Consider the following 19385-nt stretch of genomic DNA (forward strand, 5'->3'; position numbering starts at 1 on the left):
CGACAACCTTTACCGTTCGCAACGTCTCGTGAGGCCCGACGCAGTGAAACTGAAACAAAGAAAAACAAATGTTGCTTTGATCTGCAATCACAATACACAGATGGGGCACGGATTATGTAAAGTGACTTGTCAAGGTGAAAGCTTGTAAGAGCTGATAATGTTGAATTGAAAAATTGTACACCAAGGCGAATTCTGACATATTCCCGCAGGCAGTCCCGTCCATTAGACAAGTGAGTTAATGAGATGAGTGAGATAACTTGCTCAGGATCACAAAATTCCGTCATAGAAGACTTGCTTTGAAGGATGATAGAGCTTCCCATAACCAAGCCTTGATTTGCACTGAGAGATCTATTTCACTGAAAGTGAGCGTGCTGTGCTAACCTGCACAGCAGCACTACAGTAAAGTAAACATTAAAAGCTGCAGAGAACCATTGAAGCATATTAGCTACCAAAACCTTTGCCATCTACCACTCAAACATTTTGATTAAAGGCTGGGGAGACTGCAAATTATCTGTTGGGAGACACACTGCCAGACAGGGATGTATAAACAAAGGCACAGATCATAGGAGCTTCACTGAAGAGGAACAAAGTGTACCTTTAAGGTTTGTATGCCTTTTCAGTTGTGCACATTATTAACACTGTGCAGAATGTAGATTTACTCTTAGATAGACATGTACATACTGACATAGTGCAGCTGCATTTGAAACAAACTTCCTAAGACATGGAGAAGTGGATTTTCCTAGCTCTTGTTAACTAGGCCTCAGATTAGGCCCAGTCACCATCTTTTTCAAAATATGTTCTTTCAGCAGCACACAGTCCAGTAATATTTGCTTATTTCCATTGACATCATTCCTACTGTTTGATGGAAAAAAAAACATTCCAACATGCTCACAATACTGTATCTTTCTCCAGGGCTGCCTATTTTAATGTTGTTTTGGCAATGAATGCAACTATCTGAGCTCAATGGGCCCCTCAAGGCTCTGGGCTTTAGTGCAACTGCACCTGCTGTACCAATGGTGACTATGCCACTGTCCTTGCTGGCAGTGGCCATGGCTTACTCTGCTCATACAAATCTCCTGTGCATAAAGTAAGCTGCAGCCAGTTGATTTGAGAAGTACCGCAGCTTTAACAATGTTAAACAAGCATCAGAGCTGCCTGGTAGAAACCTCACTAGAGAGGCCCTTTATCACTACCCTAATGAAGCCATCGATGAAAACGTTCCCACTCAATCCTTGCCTTAATCATTCCCCACTGCCTTGCCTCATGGGAAAACTTCAGCACTGCAGGTGTTTTCACTTTTAGTTGAGCAGGAGTGCTGTTTATTCTCTTGCTGTGTGGAGTGGAGCTCACACTCTCAGGGAGACCCTGAGCGCTCGGAGAAGGATGCACATACTTTACAGAGAACATACACACACTGGCCTGCGGCGTGTCTGAATTCAGTGGGCGATGTGCTGCTGCAGGCCAGGTTTAATCTTTGAATTATGGGATTTATAGTCTTGTTTTTTCCAATATACAGCAAGACTACAAGTCCTACAGGTCAAAGAAAAAATCTGGACTTGATTAAAACATCTCTCCTTGAACAGGAAAAGTTAGTAGCAACAATGCCAGGCTATGAAGAATTTCCCAATGCCTGTCAAGCTCAGTTTCCGAATTAGCTGTTGAAGTGCATTAAAAAAGTATGGTAACTGTGATGTTGCATGCAATGGGGGGGTTAGTGAGCATGGAACAGGGTCAACAGCGTGGCTAAAAAGAACTAAAGTAATCAAAATTTGTTTTTGGCTTTTCACTATCAGGTAGCTACATATAAATTGGCATGCAGCTTAAATGAAAAAGAAAGAAAAACATTGTTACTCAGTGGGAAAGGCACTATAAGTACATTACGAAATCTCGCTTAGTAAATACACAGCAGAGTCTGTGTCTAACCAGGAAGCCACGGAATTAAAGGGGCATATTTAAGAAATGTGGCGCAGCACACAGTGCAGCGCCACTTTTCTTGCTCTGTTTAACCCCACCATGTGTGCGCTGTATTTAAAATACGGCGAACCATGGCGCAGGGTAGGGGGCAATAGTGCATTTCTTTATGACAATACTGATGTACTCTGCAGGAGTAGCACCAACATTTTGGCGCTACTCCTGTGGAGTACATAGGGGTCCATTGTAAACAAAGCTGTGCCTCCTTTTAACGCCTGCTCTGAGCAGGCATTAAAAGCGCCGAAAAAAATGACGTAGGGGAATCTGTTAGATTTCTTTGCACCATTTTTCGCAACACCTCCTTACGGGGGAACGCCGACCTCTGTATACATTATGCTTGGCATAGGCATAATGTAGAGCAAAAGGTTACAAAGTAAATATGGAGCAGGGATTTTGGCCTCGTTGGGCCACATTAGCATCTAAAAAATTATGCTAATGTGGCGCAAGGAGGCGCTAAATATGCCCCTAAATCTTGGTTGTCGCAGTGTAGAATAGTGTATTGTGTGTTTTTAGCGCTCCGAAGTCACAGCCTGTGACAAAGCACTGAATATGAAAGTCATAATTTTAGCTTGCATTATACACATTATAACTGAGATAGACTGCAACAAAAAGCGCAACACATTTTAGGATAACATTGTGCCTTTAAAATCTAGTTTAGTAATATCCAAACTGTACATTATGCATTTTTTTTTACATTACTGTCTCTTCAAAACCTCTAGGGCCAGTAAGCACTACATAAATACAATTACAATTTAAAGCACGCACTTCACAGCACAATCATTAACTCTTTGCACTACCACTCAAGTAATTCTCTCACCACAAAACTTCAATAAAGTAAAGCGATTACTGGCTCCAAGTATCCTTTACTTTTGCAGGCTACCTTTATTTTTGCAGATTAACTTGTAGTGCACATTTGCAACTATTCTAAGCAAGCAGCCTGGCAGAAAGGATTGATCAACTCTCTGCCAGGCCTCAGTTTTACAGCACAGAAGTCTCGCTGAAATAATCTTCAGCTGACGGTTCTGTATTTACAAAAACGTGAGGGGACTTTTAAATAAACAAAAGAATTTAAAAAATCGAAACACAACTAACTTCTGCCCCTCGATCCCACCCACTTGACCTCAATCCCATTACAGACAGACTTACCTGATCTGTAAGGTTATTGTGTCCGCTGCCTGGAAAGAGCCCAGATGCTGCAGCACTCTGTTTCTGGATGGCACGAGGGTCCAGTTGCTGAAACTCAATGTCGCTCGATAAACGCACAGAGTCCTGTCCTGCTTGATGACTCCTGGCTGGGTCCTCAATCTGGCAGCAAACCTGCTTGCAGCTGCTCTCCTCTGCCCCTTGTCTGGTGATGGCTTTTTCCGTGCTGCTGTGCCTGTGCTGGCAAAGAAGAAAGTGAAAGCCAGCGCAAATTGCGCTTTTTAAAGGGCTTTCTTTTCTTCCCGCCACACAGCTACCTGGTGGGTGACGTCACAAGCTGCTCTGCCGTGACTCGTCACCACCAGTGTGAAATGGCCATCATGAGAGCATGCGCCGCATTGTAGAAATGTGGTGCATTCTCACATGATGACTATTTGTCCCTTTAAATGCGGGCCTGTTACAGTGAGTACCGGTACTCTCCTTTGTAACGGAGAAGTTACGGTACTCTGGGGAGGAAAAAAAAAAGTGCCGGTACTCAGTACCGGTGAGTACCGGCCCATTTAAAGCACTGGTTCTAAGGTAAGGAATCTGTAACTAGAAGTCTCTATTAGATGAACAAGTTACTTACCTTTGGTAACTATTTATCTGGTAAAGACATATTCTAGTTGCAGATTAATTACGACCCACCCATCCTCCCCACTTGCAAACTGATTTCTAGGGACAGGATTACTCTTTCAGGGTCTTAGTTTTGGCGCACCATTCTCAGTGTTTTTCATGACTGCATGCTTTGGCGTGGAAAGTCATGAAAAGAAACTGACGTCACTATGCCGAGGCAGTGCCTATATACGACCCTGACGTTATCATGGCGACCACGATGCCAATGACGGATGCAGTGTCAACCAATGCCACCTGACGGCGTGCAAGGGTACTGCTCGAAGAAAAATCTCTAGATCCAGTCTGACACCTGGGGAAATTCTAAGGTACGGAATTTGCAATTATAATATGTCTCTACCAGATGAATCGTTGCCGAAGGTAAGTAACTTGTCATTACTGCATTTTTTTAAGTAAAGCATAAGGACAATGAAATAGAATTCGGGATGAGCACTCTGTAGTCCCTGGAATGACATCCATGAATATTCGAAAGCTGGCAAATCCAGGAGAAATACCAGTCTTGAGAGCTGTGCAACTGTTCCTTGTAAACTCTCATTGAGAAACAAAAAAAGTTCTGCTAGCATTGGAATTATTTGTACGAAGAGCACTTTCCAGAACATTACTTCCAACTCCATCATTTTGTCATGCCTCATTATGGATTGAGGGGGTTTCAATACGGTTGCTTTTGTATCCTTGCCCTTTTATTTTAAGTCTGACTGCAGATTTTGTGACTACACAGCTGACCTTTGTGTTTACTTCTGACATTAGTTTCAATGATGTGCTTACATCTAGGAGAATTCTTTGTAGGCCTGAGTATGGCGATCTTTTGAATTTTAGTGGTGTTTTTTGATGCCATAATGACACTGTAAGGGGCTGGTGTTGATTTGGCAGTTATGTTAATGGGGATAGCCTGTAATAGTCAAGTTTTGCTAAGACTGGTACGTGGAGACAACTGTGATCTTGTTTTGGGAGGGGACATGGAGCTTGGCGTTTGCAGTTCTTCTAGAACAATAACGTTTGTTTGCTGTTGAAAATTGCTCAGGCAACTTGCTTGTACAAACTCGAAGGAGCATTGGTATCCTTTGAGTTTTTTTCTGGAGATGTCCTCTGCTATACTGGCAACACCCAGCCGTAAGTCTTTTGCGGTTCACGTTCAGGAAGTTGTTTGTCATCCCGTGTTTAGTACTTGTGGGAAGATGACTAGCAGTATCTGAAGAAGTAGTTGTGTGTCCTTTATGTATTGAATGATGTAGATGGTGTGATTTGTCATGGGCTATTCTAGTGGTCCTGTGTGTTGAGGGTGAAGCAAATTGGAGTGCGGGAGAAACTTCAAGATACTTTTAAAGTTCCACCCAGCCATTGGGAAACAACGTTTCCCATTCTAACATGGTGGGAGCCATTTGATTTGTAGAAGTGTAATTAGTCAATAAGTTTTACATTGATTTTAATCACACCATCACAGTCAAGATTGACAGAAGCAAATTAGTCAGTGGCGTTAAAGGCTGAGTGGTTCTTGAAGTTCAGTTTGATTAATGTGCATTTATTTAATTTTGCTAGTGTGAAATATAATCCACGATGTGTATTTTTTTTCTTCCCTGCTTTAACACAAGTAGCTGAAAGTGGTTGGATGTTGGCCAACATGTGCTGTCTGTCGATAAATGTCCAGACCATTATATTTTGTAGCCATTACCCATAAAGTGAAGAGATCAGATACTTCAGTAGTTCTTGTGGTTGGCATAGTTGAGGATGGATATAATGAGGGTGTATGGAAGTAAAAGCAAACAGATTTTGCCCAAGATAGGGTTAGCTTTCTAGTGTGATGATTTTATTTATAGGCTACAGGGGGGTGATCTGAATGTGATTAGTACGATTGTACAATAGCAGACATGTGGTTTGGAGTATAAGGGGATGATTTTCTTGGTGTACACATTTGTCAAATTTTTATTACCTGCGGTCTGTGCGGACTTACACAAAGGTTGATGCAAAACACCCACTATAGTATTGTGTAAGTTGCTATTATGAGTATGAACATTATGAATACTCCTACATTTGACCCAAAATTCGCTGCAGTTCTCTTTCAATGCAGTTTGGAGGCATAGTATGGTCTCACAGTCTGCTACTTGCCTCATATGCAGCACGCTAAACAATACAAGATACTCAGGTGTTCACTCTGGTGACGGTGCAGCCCTTGTTTTTCAAATATCAAGTGATACGTTCGTGTATTTCCTCCACACCCATCTTCTTTCATGTTACTTCTTATGATGTGCCCTCCTCCTGGGTTCATTTTGGGTTAGTTCTGCCCTTAGCGCCTCATCACTGCCGCCAGATTCCAGTCCGCCATTTTTACCATCTGTGTCACTTAAGACAGGGACCAACATTATGCAAATTAGACCTGGGCCCTCATTATGAACATGGCGGTCTTGGTCACTATGCCGGCGGTGGCGGTAATTACCGCCACCGGCATGACGGCCCAGACCACCATATAATGTACGTGGCAGAACCGCCACTGGGGTAACTCTGCCACTGCCAGGCAGCCTGGCAATGGCAGAGTTACATATCAGACAGGGCAGCGCTGCCTGCCGGATAATGTACCTGATTCCACCAGCCTTTCTCTCGCGGTTTACCCTGCCAGGGAAAGGCTGGCGGAATGGGTGCCTCGGGTCCCCCTGGGGTCCCCTGCACTGCCCATGCGCTTGGCATGGGCAGTGCAGGGTCCCCTGTGCACAGCCCCATCGTGCATGTCACTGCCCGATTTACGGGCCGTGATATGCGCGACGGGTGCTGCTGCACCCGCCGCACTGCTACATGGAGCCGGCGTCAATGTAAAGGCCCTGCATTCAGCTGGGCTGGCTGACGGAAACACTGTTTCCGCCCGCCGGCCCGGCTCAATGTTCATTATGTGGCCGGTGGGGTCTTCAACACGCTGGTGGTCTTTTGTTGACCGCCAGCGCTGAACTCAGCAGGTTTTCCCACCCAGTTCATAATGAGGCACCTGATCCTACACTGACAGGTGCAGCCTAGCACAAACTGCAAGGTTCCCTCTGGACATGAACACTAGCGACCCCAGACTGTTTTCAACCCCAGACTGTTTTCAGTTTTGTTTTTGCTTCTTTAAGTCCTGTGAAGCTTGATTCCTGTGTCCCAGAATGCAATGGCCCGAGGTTTGGGCATACTGGCCGCTCTAAGGACAACACAAAGGTGATGGCTAGATTACTTGAAATATTTTCAGCCTCTGGTTATCACTCTAGCCATTTTCTATGCCATCATTGTTCACCCACTATTCCACTTCAGTGAAAGTTTTTTTCTTTGCATTCTGGAGCCATTCTGTTTAATCCAATATATACAGAAATACAAGCCGCAGATTCAAAAGAAAATACTTGCTACTCACCCATGAAATTAGGAAACGTGACCACTCCTACTTCGTTTTCAAAACGATTCAAGGAACGGGGTATCTGTTACAGCTGCCGAAAACAGCTAAATTCGAAGACAGATGCTAGGTTGTGGACGCTTGGTGACAGTCTTTAAAATGTTTGTGTTTATTTTTATAGCACAAGCTACAAAATTAAACGCTTCAAGATGCTCCTAGCAGATGACAAATTTGCAGCAGACGTAGGCAGGAATTAACTACAGTTGTTTGCCTGCCTTCTGCATTCAGACAGTAGCTGGGACATTAAACAGAAAGGGCAGTAGGCGTGCCTCTGCCTGTGATGGCTCATGTTCGGAAGAAAGGGGCTAATAGCCACGCAGCCTGCCTACCTCCTGATAATAGTGTTTTTAAAAACCCCATACAAGAATATATAGGCATGCAAAAAAAATCCATCTGCAACACCAAAATAGGAAAATAATTTTAAAGTACAGAATACAGCTTTGCCTGAGATAATTTAGCTCTCATGTAGCTCACTTACAATTTACCATCAAGATACGGAAATTACATTTGTAATCATCTTACAAAAAAATTGCTTGAGGTGAATGTCTAATGAATGTCTATCAGCAGAATGTTCCATCTCCTGGTCCCAGCAACTGAGAAATGTCTGTCCCTTTGCCTGACAAAGTTAGTATTAGAGATTGTTATAAGTTCACGTATAGCTAAACCTTAATTATTTTCAAGATTCTTGGGGTAGCAGAATGGATAGGCTAAACATAAGGATAGGCCAGATATAAGGAGTCGTTTAGGGTTTGGTGGAGTGAGGGAACCACCATATATTCAGTGGTTCTTCCTCCCTGTCAAAACTGCAGATGTGCAGGAATTCCCAGGTTGCTCCGGCGGAGGCTCATCCAACTCTCCCGACAATCCTTAGAACTTGTTGGTCAATTCACCATTGGGCTGCCAGGTCATAGTGACTGTCACCCCATCCTGTGGAAGGCAGAGTGACCGCTGCTAGATTTTCTATGCCTGGAACCCACTGTGAGTACAGGGAAATTAACAGTTCTGATGTGCAGGGAGAAAACTCCCTGCGCATCGAAGGGTTTGGATGTTTATTTTCCAGCAACCATCATCCAATTCTGAACTTTTGTTTCTGGAAAATAAAATACTTAGCTAAATGGATTCAACGTACATGATATAAGCCCAGCAATGTTTACAGCCTTTGCTGCATCCTTTATGTAGCTGCCCTAGCAGGGTGAAGGACCATCTACCAGGCTCTAAATGTGGCCCTTAATATTTCGATTGCTACTCTGTATTAATCAGAAACAAATCTCGTAAGGGTGAGCAGTCAGACAGGTGTAAGCTGCACAAACGTTGCATTACTTGGCCTATTCCTTCTGAACTCTTTGCAGCCACTTCGTTTGTTTCCTGGCAGAGCTCACACTTCGTGTTCACATTGCCTAAAGTACTTTGATGAGTTTTCTTTCCGCTTTCGCATGATTTCCTGCGACAAACAGAATATTGTTTTTAGTAACTTAAATGTAATGGTGCTTTCACTACATTCATATGAGTGTCCATTTTCACCTCAACAGTTTTCAGTATGCCTAGTATTGTAATATTTGACTTTATGAGTACTTTTGAAACAAACAGTGTGGTAAGTGATGTATTATGTGGGGAAAAAAGCACCATTTATTTCTCAACGTATTTTCCCCACCTTACAGATATGTTTCTTACACTGCTGGACATTTCTTTTCTTTCCACCTGTAGAGCACCCGAGTGGCGTTAGACCATCTGGAGTCTGTCCCTGAGAAGTTAAGCCTGTTGGAAGATGTAAAAGACCTTGGTGTGAGTTGAATGTGTTTTGTCTATATAATATAGCACACTTTTACATTGTTTCTTATAGATAGTAAACATTTGTCACAGTCTGATGCGAATGTAGGATCCATTTATCTCCAATAGCTACAAAATAAGAAAAAATAGCAGGTACACACATACCCTCTTGGGTCCCTTTCTGAAAAGTCATCCCAGATCATTGGGCCCCCACTCCTTCTGTCACCTCTTGGGTTCGTATTACGATAAGGGCTCACTCTTCTTGTTTGTGCCACGGTGCACCTTAAAACAAGTGCACTGGGCGCAAATAGGGAAAGTGTGCCCTACTATGATGAATGCGCTGCCCTCAGGAAATCACAAACTCAGGCTGCCCTGGGGCCAACACATTCGTGTGAAATACAGAGCGCTGCTTCAAAGCCGCTCCATGTTTCAAAGCGCAGGCAGCAACACGCCTGCACATTGAGGAGGGATTAGGGATCCCTTTTCAGGCAGGTGCAGTACGTGACTGCACCAGCTTGCAAGGAGATGTCTTGGGGGGGTACAAGGACTGCCCTTTCTCTCCTCCAGAGTGCTGCCTTTAGGAGGTCCAATGAAAGTGTGCTACCTTTTTGTGTTGAACTTGCAGTGTGCCTCCTAAAAGCATGCTTACTTGTGCTCTCATATCCATAATACGGAGGAGTGGGCGCAAAGGCAAAGTGATTCACTCTTGAGATAGTGCTAGCTCTATATATGCACCAACACAATCAGTAATACAGAAGGGTTGCACAAGTGTATACCAAAATGCCCTGGGGGTGCACAAAGCAGGCGCACATGCTTGTTGTGCCACCGGGGAACTTACTGTAATACGGCACCAGATCTTACGTTATTTGTATTTTCATATCATAATACTTATTTCCATCTCTAGATGGTATCACACATCAAAAAGGTGCACTGTGCTGAGCTTTGTATTGTATTGTTGGTGCATCTATGAGTGATTGAAAAGTGACAATAAACGCTATCGTAGGAACTATTTGAGTTAAAAAAAAAAAAAAAAAAAAAGCACCTCAGTGAATATCTTGAAGGCCCAGCCCTTTAAGGCATTGCATCTGAAGCGTAGAACACTTTGTCTCCCCTATTGTGTACATTAGTGGAAGAGTAAAATACGAGGAAATACTCTAGCCCAGCACTTCCATATCCAAATGCTAAATTTGTCAGGGGATGTCCTGGGCCGAAGATCAAAGAAGGTTTTATTCCTCCGATAACCTGCCATCGCGTTCATACAGCCTCCTACTTCTTAGTGAGTTTAGTCGCTTCATTTTGCACCATTCCAGGTGTATACCTGTCCTTCCTTTCAAAGTTGCAATGGCCTGATGACAGAATTGAATGATCGTTTAGAAATCTATTATTATTATTAAATTTTGTTGAGCAGGCATGGGATGGCCTAATGAGAACTTTTCTTAGGAGCAGGTGGCCTTTAAATATATGGGAAGCGACGAAGCAGTCAGTCAGCTGTGAGGCTCCCCAATGACATGACTGACTCTTCTTCAGTCCTTCAGCCTTTTAAACAAAATCCAGATTTCTCAAAAACCATTCAATTTCTGGTGTTAATGAATGATTGCACTTGCTGTTGAAAACTTTAAGATGGGATACTCCACAGACAGGGATTTGAGAACAGTGCAGCTGAAGAGCTACTTTATTGTGATTTAGAAGTTGCGGGCACTGCCATTTTCCTGTGAATTTTTTGTTGCTACCATTAATTGATTCAGCAACATTTTGCTTTTTTATTTTCATGCACACAGTACTGCTACCCTAAAAAATTTCTGCAACCTTTAAGTAAAACCCCTATTTTAGGCTCTGAAAATGTTCAGAAACGGAAACCCACTATCATTATTTGGAAGAGGCAAATAGCTAGCATTATGGTTACTTGATTAGTGAAGTATCTTCTGTTTGTGCCATGCCAGCTTGTCCCTGGGCACCTTCCATCTGATAGTTGCGCTGCAATATCTTGGAAAGGGGTGAGATAAAATGGTGGTTCTGGGACAAAGGAGGAAATGGTCTGTTTCACTCAATTCTACCTTGAGCTCATGAGGGAGATTGTCCACACTTTTGAGATGGACGCATTGTTTTATACGCATGGATATGTCCACAGTGGTCAAATTTGTGAAAAGCGGGCAAGCTATTGCCATTAAATGACTGTGTGGCTTCACAGACCATGTACGAACCTTAACTTTTGTCACCTTCCTACTTGCTCATAGGAAGACGTCCGGTCTCTGGATTAAGAGCATTTTCTGCCTTCAGCTTTTCATTGATATGGCCCTTGTCAGCTGGTCATTTGGAGATGGTTAGCAAGGTATTGGCAGTCAGTACCATGTCTTTCTCACATATGACTAGACTTTAACCTTGCTCTCGCAGAAAACAAACGTCTAGGCGTGCCCTTTTCAAGAAGCTGGGATGCCGCCTGTCATCAGTGTTGTGTCCATTTTGCTTACACAGAGGTCCGTTCCGGTTCCTTATGAATAGACTGTTCTCCAGCTCTCCCATCAATGTTTGATCTAAAGGTAGAGTATCCCAAAATGTTTGCATCTTTCAAGAACTATATGTATGAAAATCGTTCAAATGCTCACGGCCTTTAAGGAACACATGTCCCATTGGCCCTTGAACTGCAAACTGAATCCTTGAGCTAACTGCAGAGCCCATGATGAATTGTACACAGCATACTGTTAAGATCAGCAAGTTTGTCCCACTTTGGACCTGCACAGGCACCATTTAAGGTCACCCTGTGTCTCATGCGCGCTCAGGGAAGAGGAGGTGGGACGCTCAGACAGTGCCAGGCAGCAGTTTAAATTACTGCTTATCTGTGCTTTTTGTTGTTTCCACTTGGATCCAATGGCAAACCATGCCAAAGGAAACCACAACAGCTGACACAGAGTTATTGTGTTTTGGCATCCACTCCTGCCCATTTTCACTAAGAGCTCACATGACGTCCCTGTTAAGCAGGCCTCCTGTGATAAAGTCCTATCGTCTGCACAGTGTGCGATACTTACAGCACTGTGGCAGGACCTCTGGGTTTCCTTGGATGATGTTGAGTTGTCAAAGAAAACAAAAGAAGCCGAATTTGGCACAGCGCCCTGGCAGCGCCTTCTGCAGAGCAAGGCTCGCAGTCTCCCTTTAAGCAGTTCATCACCCTCAGGGGTTTCTGGGGAAGATTTCGATGAAGCCATCGTTTATTTTTAGCCATTCCAAAGTTCATTCTTCACTCTGTGGCGCTCCAGCCTAAAAAAAAGTCTCTCCACCTTGTCTGGAAGACCTCATTATATTGCAAGCTGCATTAAAATGTGTGCAACCACGTTCATGTTGTGAAGCAACACTGAACAGTAGGCATGCAGGAGGTCCTTGTAATGTTTCCTATTTTCATGCCGTGGTTCCTAATCTTTTGACCTCTATGGGCCCCTGAATCACAAGTAAAAGTCGGGGACACCCAGAGGTACTCTGCCTGTGCAGGCGTGCCTCCTTTCCAGTACAAGTGTAAGTGTTGGAGTCTGTAAGTGTTTGGCCATAGAGGATTTCAGAATGTGCAGCCTAGGAGGGCCCATTGCCCATTCTGCCCCTGCATACATGCATAGATCACTGAACTGCTAGATCGCCGGCTGGCTGTGCTGATGCGGATGATTTTCTAAAAAATTATAAGCAATTCAAGATTCTTTTTGTCAGAATCTAATTGCTCGATCAAGTTGGAGCATTTTGTAATGCAAGGAGTGACAGTGTTCGTTCACGCATACGCTGCAATGAACGAACAATCAGCGTCTGACTAAAATCTTTTTTTTAAAGATTTTTTTTAGACATATCTATTGATTTTGTTAATACATATATCAGATACATTTGAGAGGCAAAAAGTATACCTCACGTAATTAGTATGGTTACTTGCTGAAACTATCATCCTCATAGGAGGGAAAATCTGGAGCCCAAATTCCTTATGATTTAAAAAAAAAAAAAAATGGTTGGAGGTAATATGGCTCTGCAGCGACTGGAATAGATGCCGCAGACCACAGTTTAAGAACCACTGATTTCATGCGTTTCGGTTTTCTGTTGGAGCCTTCTGTCAACGAGCAGTCTTAGTTTTCTTGCACGCTGAAATATTTGGCCTCGGGAGTGTTTCTCCCTACAATTACTCTGACTGTGCCTTTTCATCTTTGAATACTGTGTGTCCTTGACTGTACCCCAGGATCTGCAAAGAACCAAGTGTGGTCCCACATCTTACTTTTTTTCTTATCTCAAATTATGCGATCTCTGTTTTCTAGTGGTGAGATCAAAAACTGCAACTGAAAGCCGTTTGGAAAATCCACGCTTTTCCACGTCACAGAATACTGGGTATGTAAATGCCTGTCCTCCTGCTCTCAGTATTTCTTCGTTTGTGCGCAAGCTAAGACCTTTTGATTTTACTCAGAGTCTATTTCACCAAAACAGTTTGTGTATTATACCAGTAGAGGCTTTCACCCAGCCCTCTTTATACATTAGTTTGATATCGTCCAGTTCACGATTTACTTCCCAATGCAGCACACAGCACTGGGGCATTAGGTGAGTCCACGTGGCTAAGTTTACTGAGAGGGGCTGTTTTTGGCCTTTCTCAAGGAGCACTTCCACAGTCAACCTAGTTCCCTTCAGTGATTACTAATGCAGTGTTTGTTTTGCGACCAAAAAGCACCACATTTGTACTTCTGTCTGAAGTTATTTTCTATTTATTTTTTTGATTGATGACAGCACAACCACTTCCTCGAGGTCTGCAATAAACCCTTGACAAAACAAGCATTGGCATAGCCAAAATGTTAGCAGCCAATGCCTTTGCTTTTTTTTGGCTAGGGGTAAATTGCAATTTGCTTTGAAATTAACTGATCTTAGTATTTTTTTTACTGAAATAACTGTGCACCGGACACCCCCCCAACCCCCCTAAAAAAAAAAAAAGTTAAAAGTTCTGATGTCATCCTTTCACTGTCTTTTGTGTTCAGGCAGCCCATAGTGCCACATTGTTCTAGTTTAAAAGCATGGGTTTTTTTTTGTTTTGTTTTTTGTTTAATTTACCAGACCTGGTCATGGATGCCAAGCTACCAATAGAACGAAGGTTGTAGAAGTGACATTACCAGCGCTTAGACTCTGGTGATACCACAACTAAGAATCCTACCCCACCCTGAGATTTTCAACAGCCTATTTGCTGTTGAGTCATAGGGGAAGATCATGGTGGACAAGCTACAAGAAGCGGCTTTTAGAGTCTGCCCTGGTTTCTTTTCCTGCCAATGTCTTCATGATTCCCTGAGATGTTTGTTACCCCTCACATTGTATCTTCCTACACCGCAAAGTCATCTGCCTCATAAATCACCAATTGGTTTGAACTTGCAGATTCTTAGTCCAAGCAAAGGCATTGCTCATTTCCACCAGGACGCAATGCTTTACATCACACTAGGAAAGATAGAGGCAAGTAAAAAGTGTCAGGCCCATGGACAGAGGGCATAGAACCATGCCCTCGATTTGCAGGGCTTCCTTCTCACATACTGAGGTCTCCCCCTAAGCTTTCACATCGCTGCGAGTAACCCCTAAGGGTAAACACACCCTTAGGTATGACATTCCATTCCTGGTAGTTGGACGACCTGCTTCTAGCGTTGGTGCGTGAAGTCCCTGGAGAGGTACTACGTTAAGAAGGGCTTATCATGTTTTACTCCAAACTGAGGAGATTTGATCAGACTCCACTCAAATCTGTTGTTTTGGTCTGCTTTTCTTGTTTTTAGGCTGTTTTGATGTTTTTCTCCTTGTACATTTTTATTGCCCGTTCTACTGCATTTTCTTCATTTGCTGGGGAAGCTTTCTGACATGAGTCTCCATTTTCAGCATGCTTGACACCTTGAGTTCAATATCGCCACAGTTTACTTTCAGGTTTTGCATTGTTTATCTTTTGTGATCAGGGATTGCAGTGGCAGGGATTATTTTGTTGAGAGGCAAGATGCTTAGTATAGGCAGGGTTACTTCAATTATGCAAGTTTGTGGCAGCAGCGTTTTCCACATAATTATGGACTTGCCACACAATCGTCTGGTGCATAATATGAAGATTTCAGCAAAAAATGTTTCTAGCTAAAATGGATGAAAAGTTATTAGAAACTAGGCAACACGTTGGTGGTGAGTGGAAGGCCATTTACAAAGGTTGCATCATCATCATTCTTTTGCTTATGTCTGTATGTGGGTGTCATAATTGTACTAATGAGGTGAACCCATTGACCAGAAAGTGTTAAGATGCAAAAATGCCTTAAAAATGAGGTAATTCTAACACTATGTGCCGTATAACACCGCATAATTTGCCTTTTCTTGCCACATAGTTTTGTCCTGTCCTGTGGCCTTGGTTATAGGGTTCTTTTTTAACGTTTGAATTGTCAGACATTCTTTAAACCCACTGGTGATATCACCTGATCGTGACGTGTTATCTCAGACTGTTAGGTTCTCGTAATTCTTGCACTCAGGATAAGCTGTCGCCTCAGCAGCCCTACACTGATAAGCTTATAAGTGGCATATAGTAGTCCCATCACAGATTTTGTAAAAGTGTTTCTGCTGTCACAGTGAGAAATGCCTCGTGTCATGTTATGCTCTGAGGTTGCAAACACCAGAGGTGAACCTCGAGCTCTTCATTGTCTATATACTCGAGTTCTCGAAATCAAAAGGCCGGTTCTAATCCAGGAACAGTGTCCTCGACCACTAGATCTTAGTTAATGCTGCGATCATGACTTTGACATCACACAAAAACAGTTGAAAATGTACGTCCCAAGGACAACAATACATCCTAGAGTAGAATTTTAGAAACGAGATTACAGCATCCACAGGACTAGAGCAGGACTTCCCATTTCTACCTCAGGCAAATGCAAATAATTTTAAGTTGTGTTGTGTTAGGGCGTTTGCAGATTGGTGCACCCTGCTGCCTGTAGTCCAGGTCCCTGGCCATCATGACTCAGACTGTTCAAAACACCCCTATAAAGACAGAAAAGGATAGCACTGCTGCCGGAAAGGTAAGTAATGGGGACACACTGGTTCTTAAAAGTCTAAGGCTCTCTCCTTTAATATGATGAACACTGTTTAAATGCAGCCCGTAAGAGTGAAGTGACAGCCAGATGGTTGGCAACATTATATTATGTTACGTAGGGATGCTGCTACTCAAATCAAATCAGAGTTTATAGAGTGCAACTACTCACCCGTAAGGGACTCTAGGCGCGAAGGGGGGTTGTCCTCTGAGCTTCAGTTGAAGAGCCAGGCTTTAAGGTCCTTCTTGAATTTGGGTAGCGATGGTGACTGCCTGAGGTGCAGGATGTTCCAGCTGTTTGCCATGAAATAGGTGAAGGATCACCCATCAGCCGAAGTCTTCTGTATTGCGAGTACGGTGGCTAGTGCTAGTTGAGCGGAGAGGTCTGGTGGGGGAGTAGAAGGTGATGCGGTGGTTGAGGTTGGTGGGTCCTAGGGCATGGACAAGGAGCTTGAAGTTAATTCTCTTCTCGATAGGGAGCCATTGGAGGTCTCTTAGGTGATTGGAGATCTGTTCGTGGTGGGGAATTTCCAGGATGAGTTTGGCAGAGCCATTTTGGATGTGCTGTAACTGCTTGAAGTTCTTTTGGGTAGTACGGGAGTAGAGGGCGTTGCCATAGTCCAGTCTGCTGGTAACCAGGGCATGGGTTACAAGTTTGTGGCAGTTCTTTGGGATCTATTTGTAGATCTCCTGGAGAAGTCAGAGTGTGTGAAAGCTGGAGGATGCAACTGAGTTGACTTGGCGGGTCCAGGTGAGCAATGAGTCCAGGATGATGCCAAGGTTGCGTGTGTGGTCTGTTGGGGAGTGGGGGGGGGGGGGGGGGGTTGTTGCCGAGGGTCGATGGCCACTAGGAGTCACCCCAGGCTGATGTGGATGGTCCCAGGATGAGGATCTCGGTCTTGTCAGAGTTGGAACTTGAGGCAGCTGTCCTTCATTCAGGTGGCGAAGGATTCCAACCTGTTGTGGAAATTCTTCTTTGCAGTAGTGGGGTTTTCAGTCAGTGAGATGATCAGCTGGATATAGTCGGCGTAGGAGGCAATGTTCAGTCCGTGGTCCCTGACGATGGATGCGAGAGGGGCCATGTAGATATTGAAGTGTGTGTGGCTTAGGGAGGAGCTCTGTGGAACTCTGCACCTTGTATCCGTGGGTTCTGACAGGTAAGGTGGGAGTCTGACTCTGTTCGGCCAGACAGGAAGGAGTATATCCATTGTAGAGCCTTTCCGTGGATGCCGGCTGCGTAGAGCCTAGAGCAGAGGGTGAGGTGTGAGACCGTGTTGAAGGCGGCCGATAGGTCCAGTTGGATGAGGGCTGCTGTATGGCCATGGTCGAAGAGGGAGCGGATCTCATCTGTGATGGCGAGGAGGGCAGTCTCCATGCTGTGATTTCTCCTGAAGCCTGATTGGGAGGTGTCCAGGATGTTGTTGTTCTCAATATGCTTACCGAGCTGAGCGTTGATGGCCTTTTGGATGACCTTGGCTGGGAAAGACAGCAGAGAGATGGGGCGGTAATTCTTGAGGTCCAGGGGGTCAGCCGTGGGTTTCTTCAAGAGGGGGTAGATCTCGGCGTGCTTCCAGTCCTCTGGGAAGGTGGCTCTCTCTATAGAACAGTTGAGGGTGTGTCGGAGCTCGGGTGTGATGGATGTGTTGGCCTTGTTGAAAATGTGGTGAGGACAGGGTTCCGTAGGGGTTCCGGAGTGGATGCTGCTCATGATGGTGCGGGTCTCGTCTGTGGTGAGAGTTGTCCAGAGGTGCAGGGTGTGTGGAGGTTCGATGGGACGGATCTGTGGGGTTGTTGTAGGGCTTGGTGGGTCTTGGGATCCGTACTTAACAGACAGTCCCCACTGCCCCTTTAATCTAATGAAGCAATAACCAATCGTTCTGTATATGCTATAAGCTCCAAAGTTTGTTTTAAAGACATTATGGCAAACACATCTTATGAAACATCAGATATGTGGGTGTTGAGATGGCACTATCACAATTAGATATAAATAGTATTGTGATTCTTTTAAAGCATTTTAAATCACCACCCTGTGCCACCTTACAGCGCTTCAAAAACACTGAGATCCCATAGACGCTGAGAGAATTTATTGACCACAGCGAATCGGAGCAAACAAACTTAGCATCCTGATTATAACTAGTGTCAGTAGATGTGATTTGAGAGACAGACCCAAATTTAGGCATAAAAAAAGACCAGCATTATAAATCCCTGTCTACTCTATTAACGGGAGGGTTTACTTGATATTCAGCTTCATCCTTCCTGTCTCTAAACACTTACTGCACGTTCTAAACTGTAAGTCTGTTGAAATTTTGGTCTTTTATGCCTGTTACTTTTAAATCCCTCACATTGCTCACCAAAGAGAACTTTATGCTATTTCGGATTTCTTTTTTTGCCTGTGCCATCCCATAATTGAATATATCTAATTGAAAGATAAAGTGAAAATTAAATTACCTTGGTAGGGCTCTGGATGAAACCAAGGGGTATTTACATGTCTCTGTGTACTTCTGTGATGTGATATATAGGTAGTGTCCCTTGCACACTGACTCTCCAGAGCTTTGTACAACAATCACCGGGGAGTGGCTTGTGCTCTTAAGCAGGTGCATCAAACCAGAGTGTTTGCCACTAGTATCTCTGAACAGCAGACAGGGGTTCATCAGTCTCAATAAGAGAACAAACAACGCTCCAAGACATAAGCAGACACGTGTCGCCGAACGATGGTATGAAGTGTAGAGCTTGGCGAGTGAATCAAGGATTTGCTGGCTGGTGCAGAGGGGAAATAGTTGTAATACCACTCAGAGTTTCACAACACTGATCTCACAAAGGGCTAAATCACAGGAAATTTAGGAAAGAATGAACCTGCAGATCTTTGGGGTGAACTTAGAGGAAGGCCTGTAGGTACGATGCCCTTAATACCTCAAAGCTAGAACATGCTAATGCCTGTAGCTTCTTTGTTCACTCCTCCCAGTCTGGCACCACTGCTTTTCTGCCTCGCCTCCTCCAGATGTTTCTTCCTATCATCTCATCTCGTTTATTTGTATTCCAGGAATCACAACAGCAGAGGGAGATCATTGAGGAGAGATACTCTAAGTACAGGGAGATTGTGGGCTCTCTGCAGCAACAACTAGAAGATTCAAAGCGCAGGATTCAGGAGTATAGAGTAAGTAACCCCTTTAACGGATGCTTGTGCATCACCCTCTGGTATGACCTGGCAATTCGCATGCTGTCGGCTACTGTTCATTTCTACTGACACATTTTGTGTCGTATGTATGAAATGGGGTTTTGCTTTTCTAAAGCTTATGCTGTGTGTTGTAATCCACAATGCCATGATCATGAATCATTGTGCAATAGTAAAGGTGTTCCACATCTCTATACTCACAAATTCGTTCATGTGCTGTTCAT

The 19385-nt window shown here is 43.9% G+C and overlaps 1 protein-coding gene across 3 annotated transcripts in view; it reads left to right on the forward strand.

Annotated features, from left to right (window-relative positions):
* Nucleotides 1-19385, forward strand: part of CEP128 (centrosomal protein 128) — a 722948-nt gene that overhangs the window by 641359 nt on the left and 62204 nt on the right. For all 3 annotated transcript variants that reach the window (XM_069208366.1, XM_069208365.1, XM_069208367.1), the window contains 2 exons: nt 8897-8974; nt 19030-19143. In XM_069208366.1, coding sequence (XP_069064467.1) covers nt 8897-8974; nt 19030-19143 — 192 coding nt within the window. The remainder of the gene's footprint in view (nt 1-8896; nt 8975-19029; nt 19144-19385) is intronic.

This window comes from Pleurodeles waltl, chromosome 9 (genome assembly GCF_031143425.1).
Source record: "Pleurodeles waltl isolate 20211129_DDA chromosome 9, aPleWal1.hap1.20221129, whole genome shotgun sequence".
Classification (NCBI taxonomy): Eukaryota; Metazoa; Chordata; class Amphibia; order Caudata; family Salamandridae; genus Pleurodeles; species Pleurodeles waltl.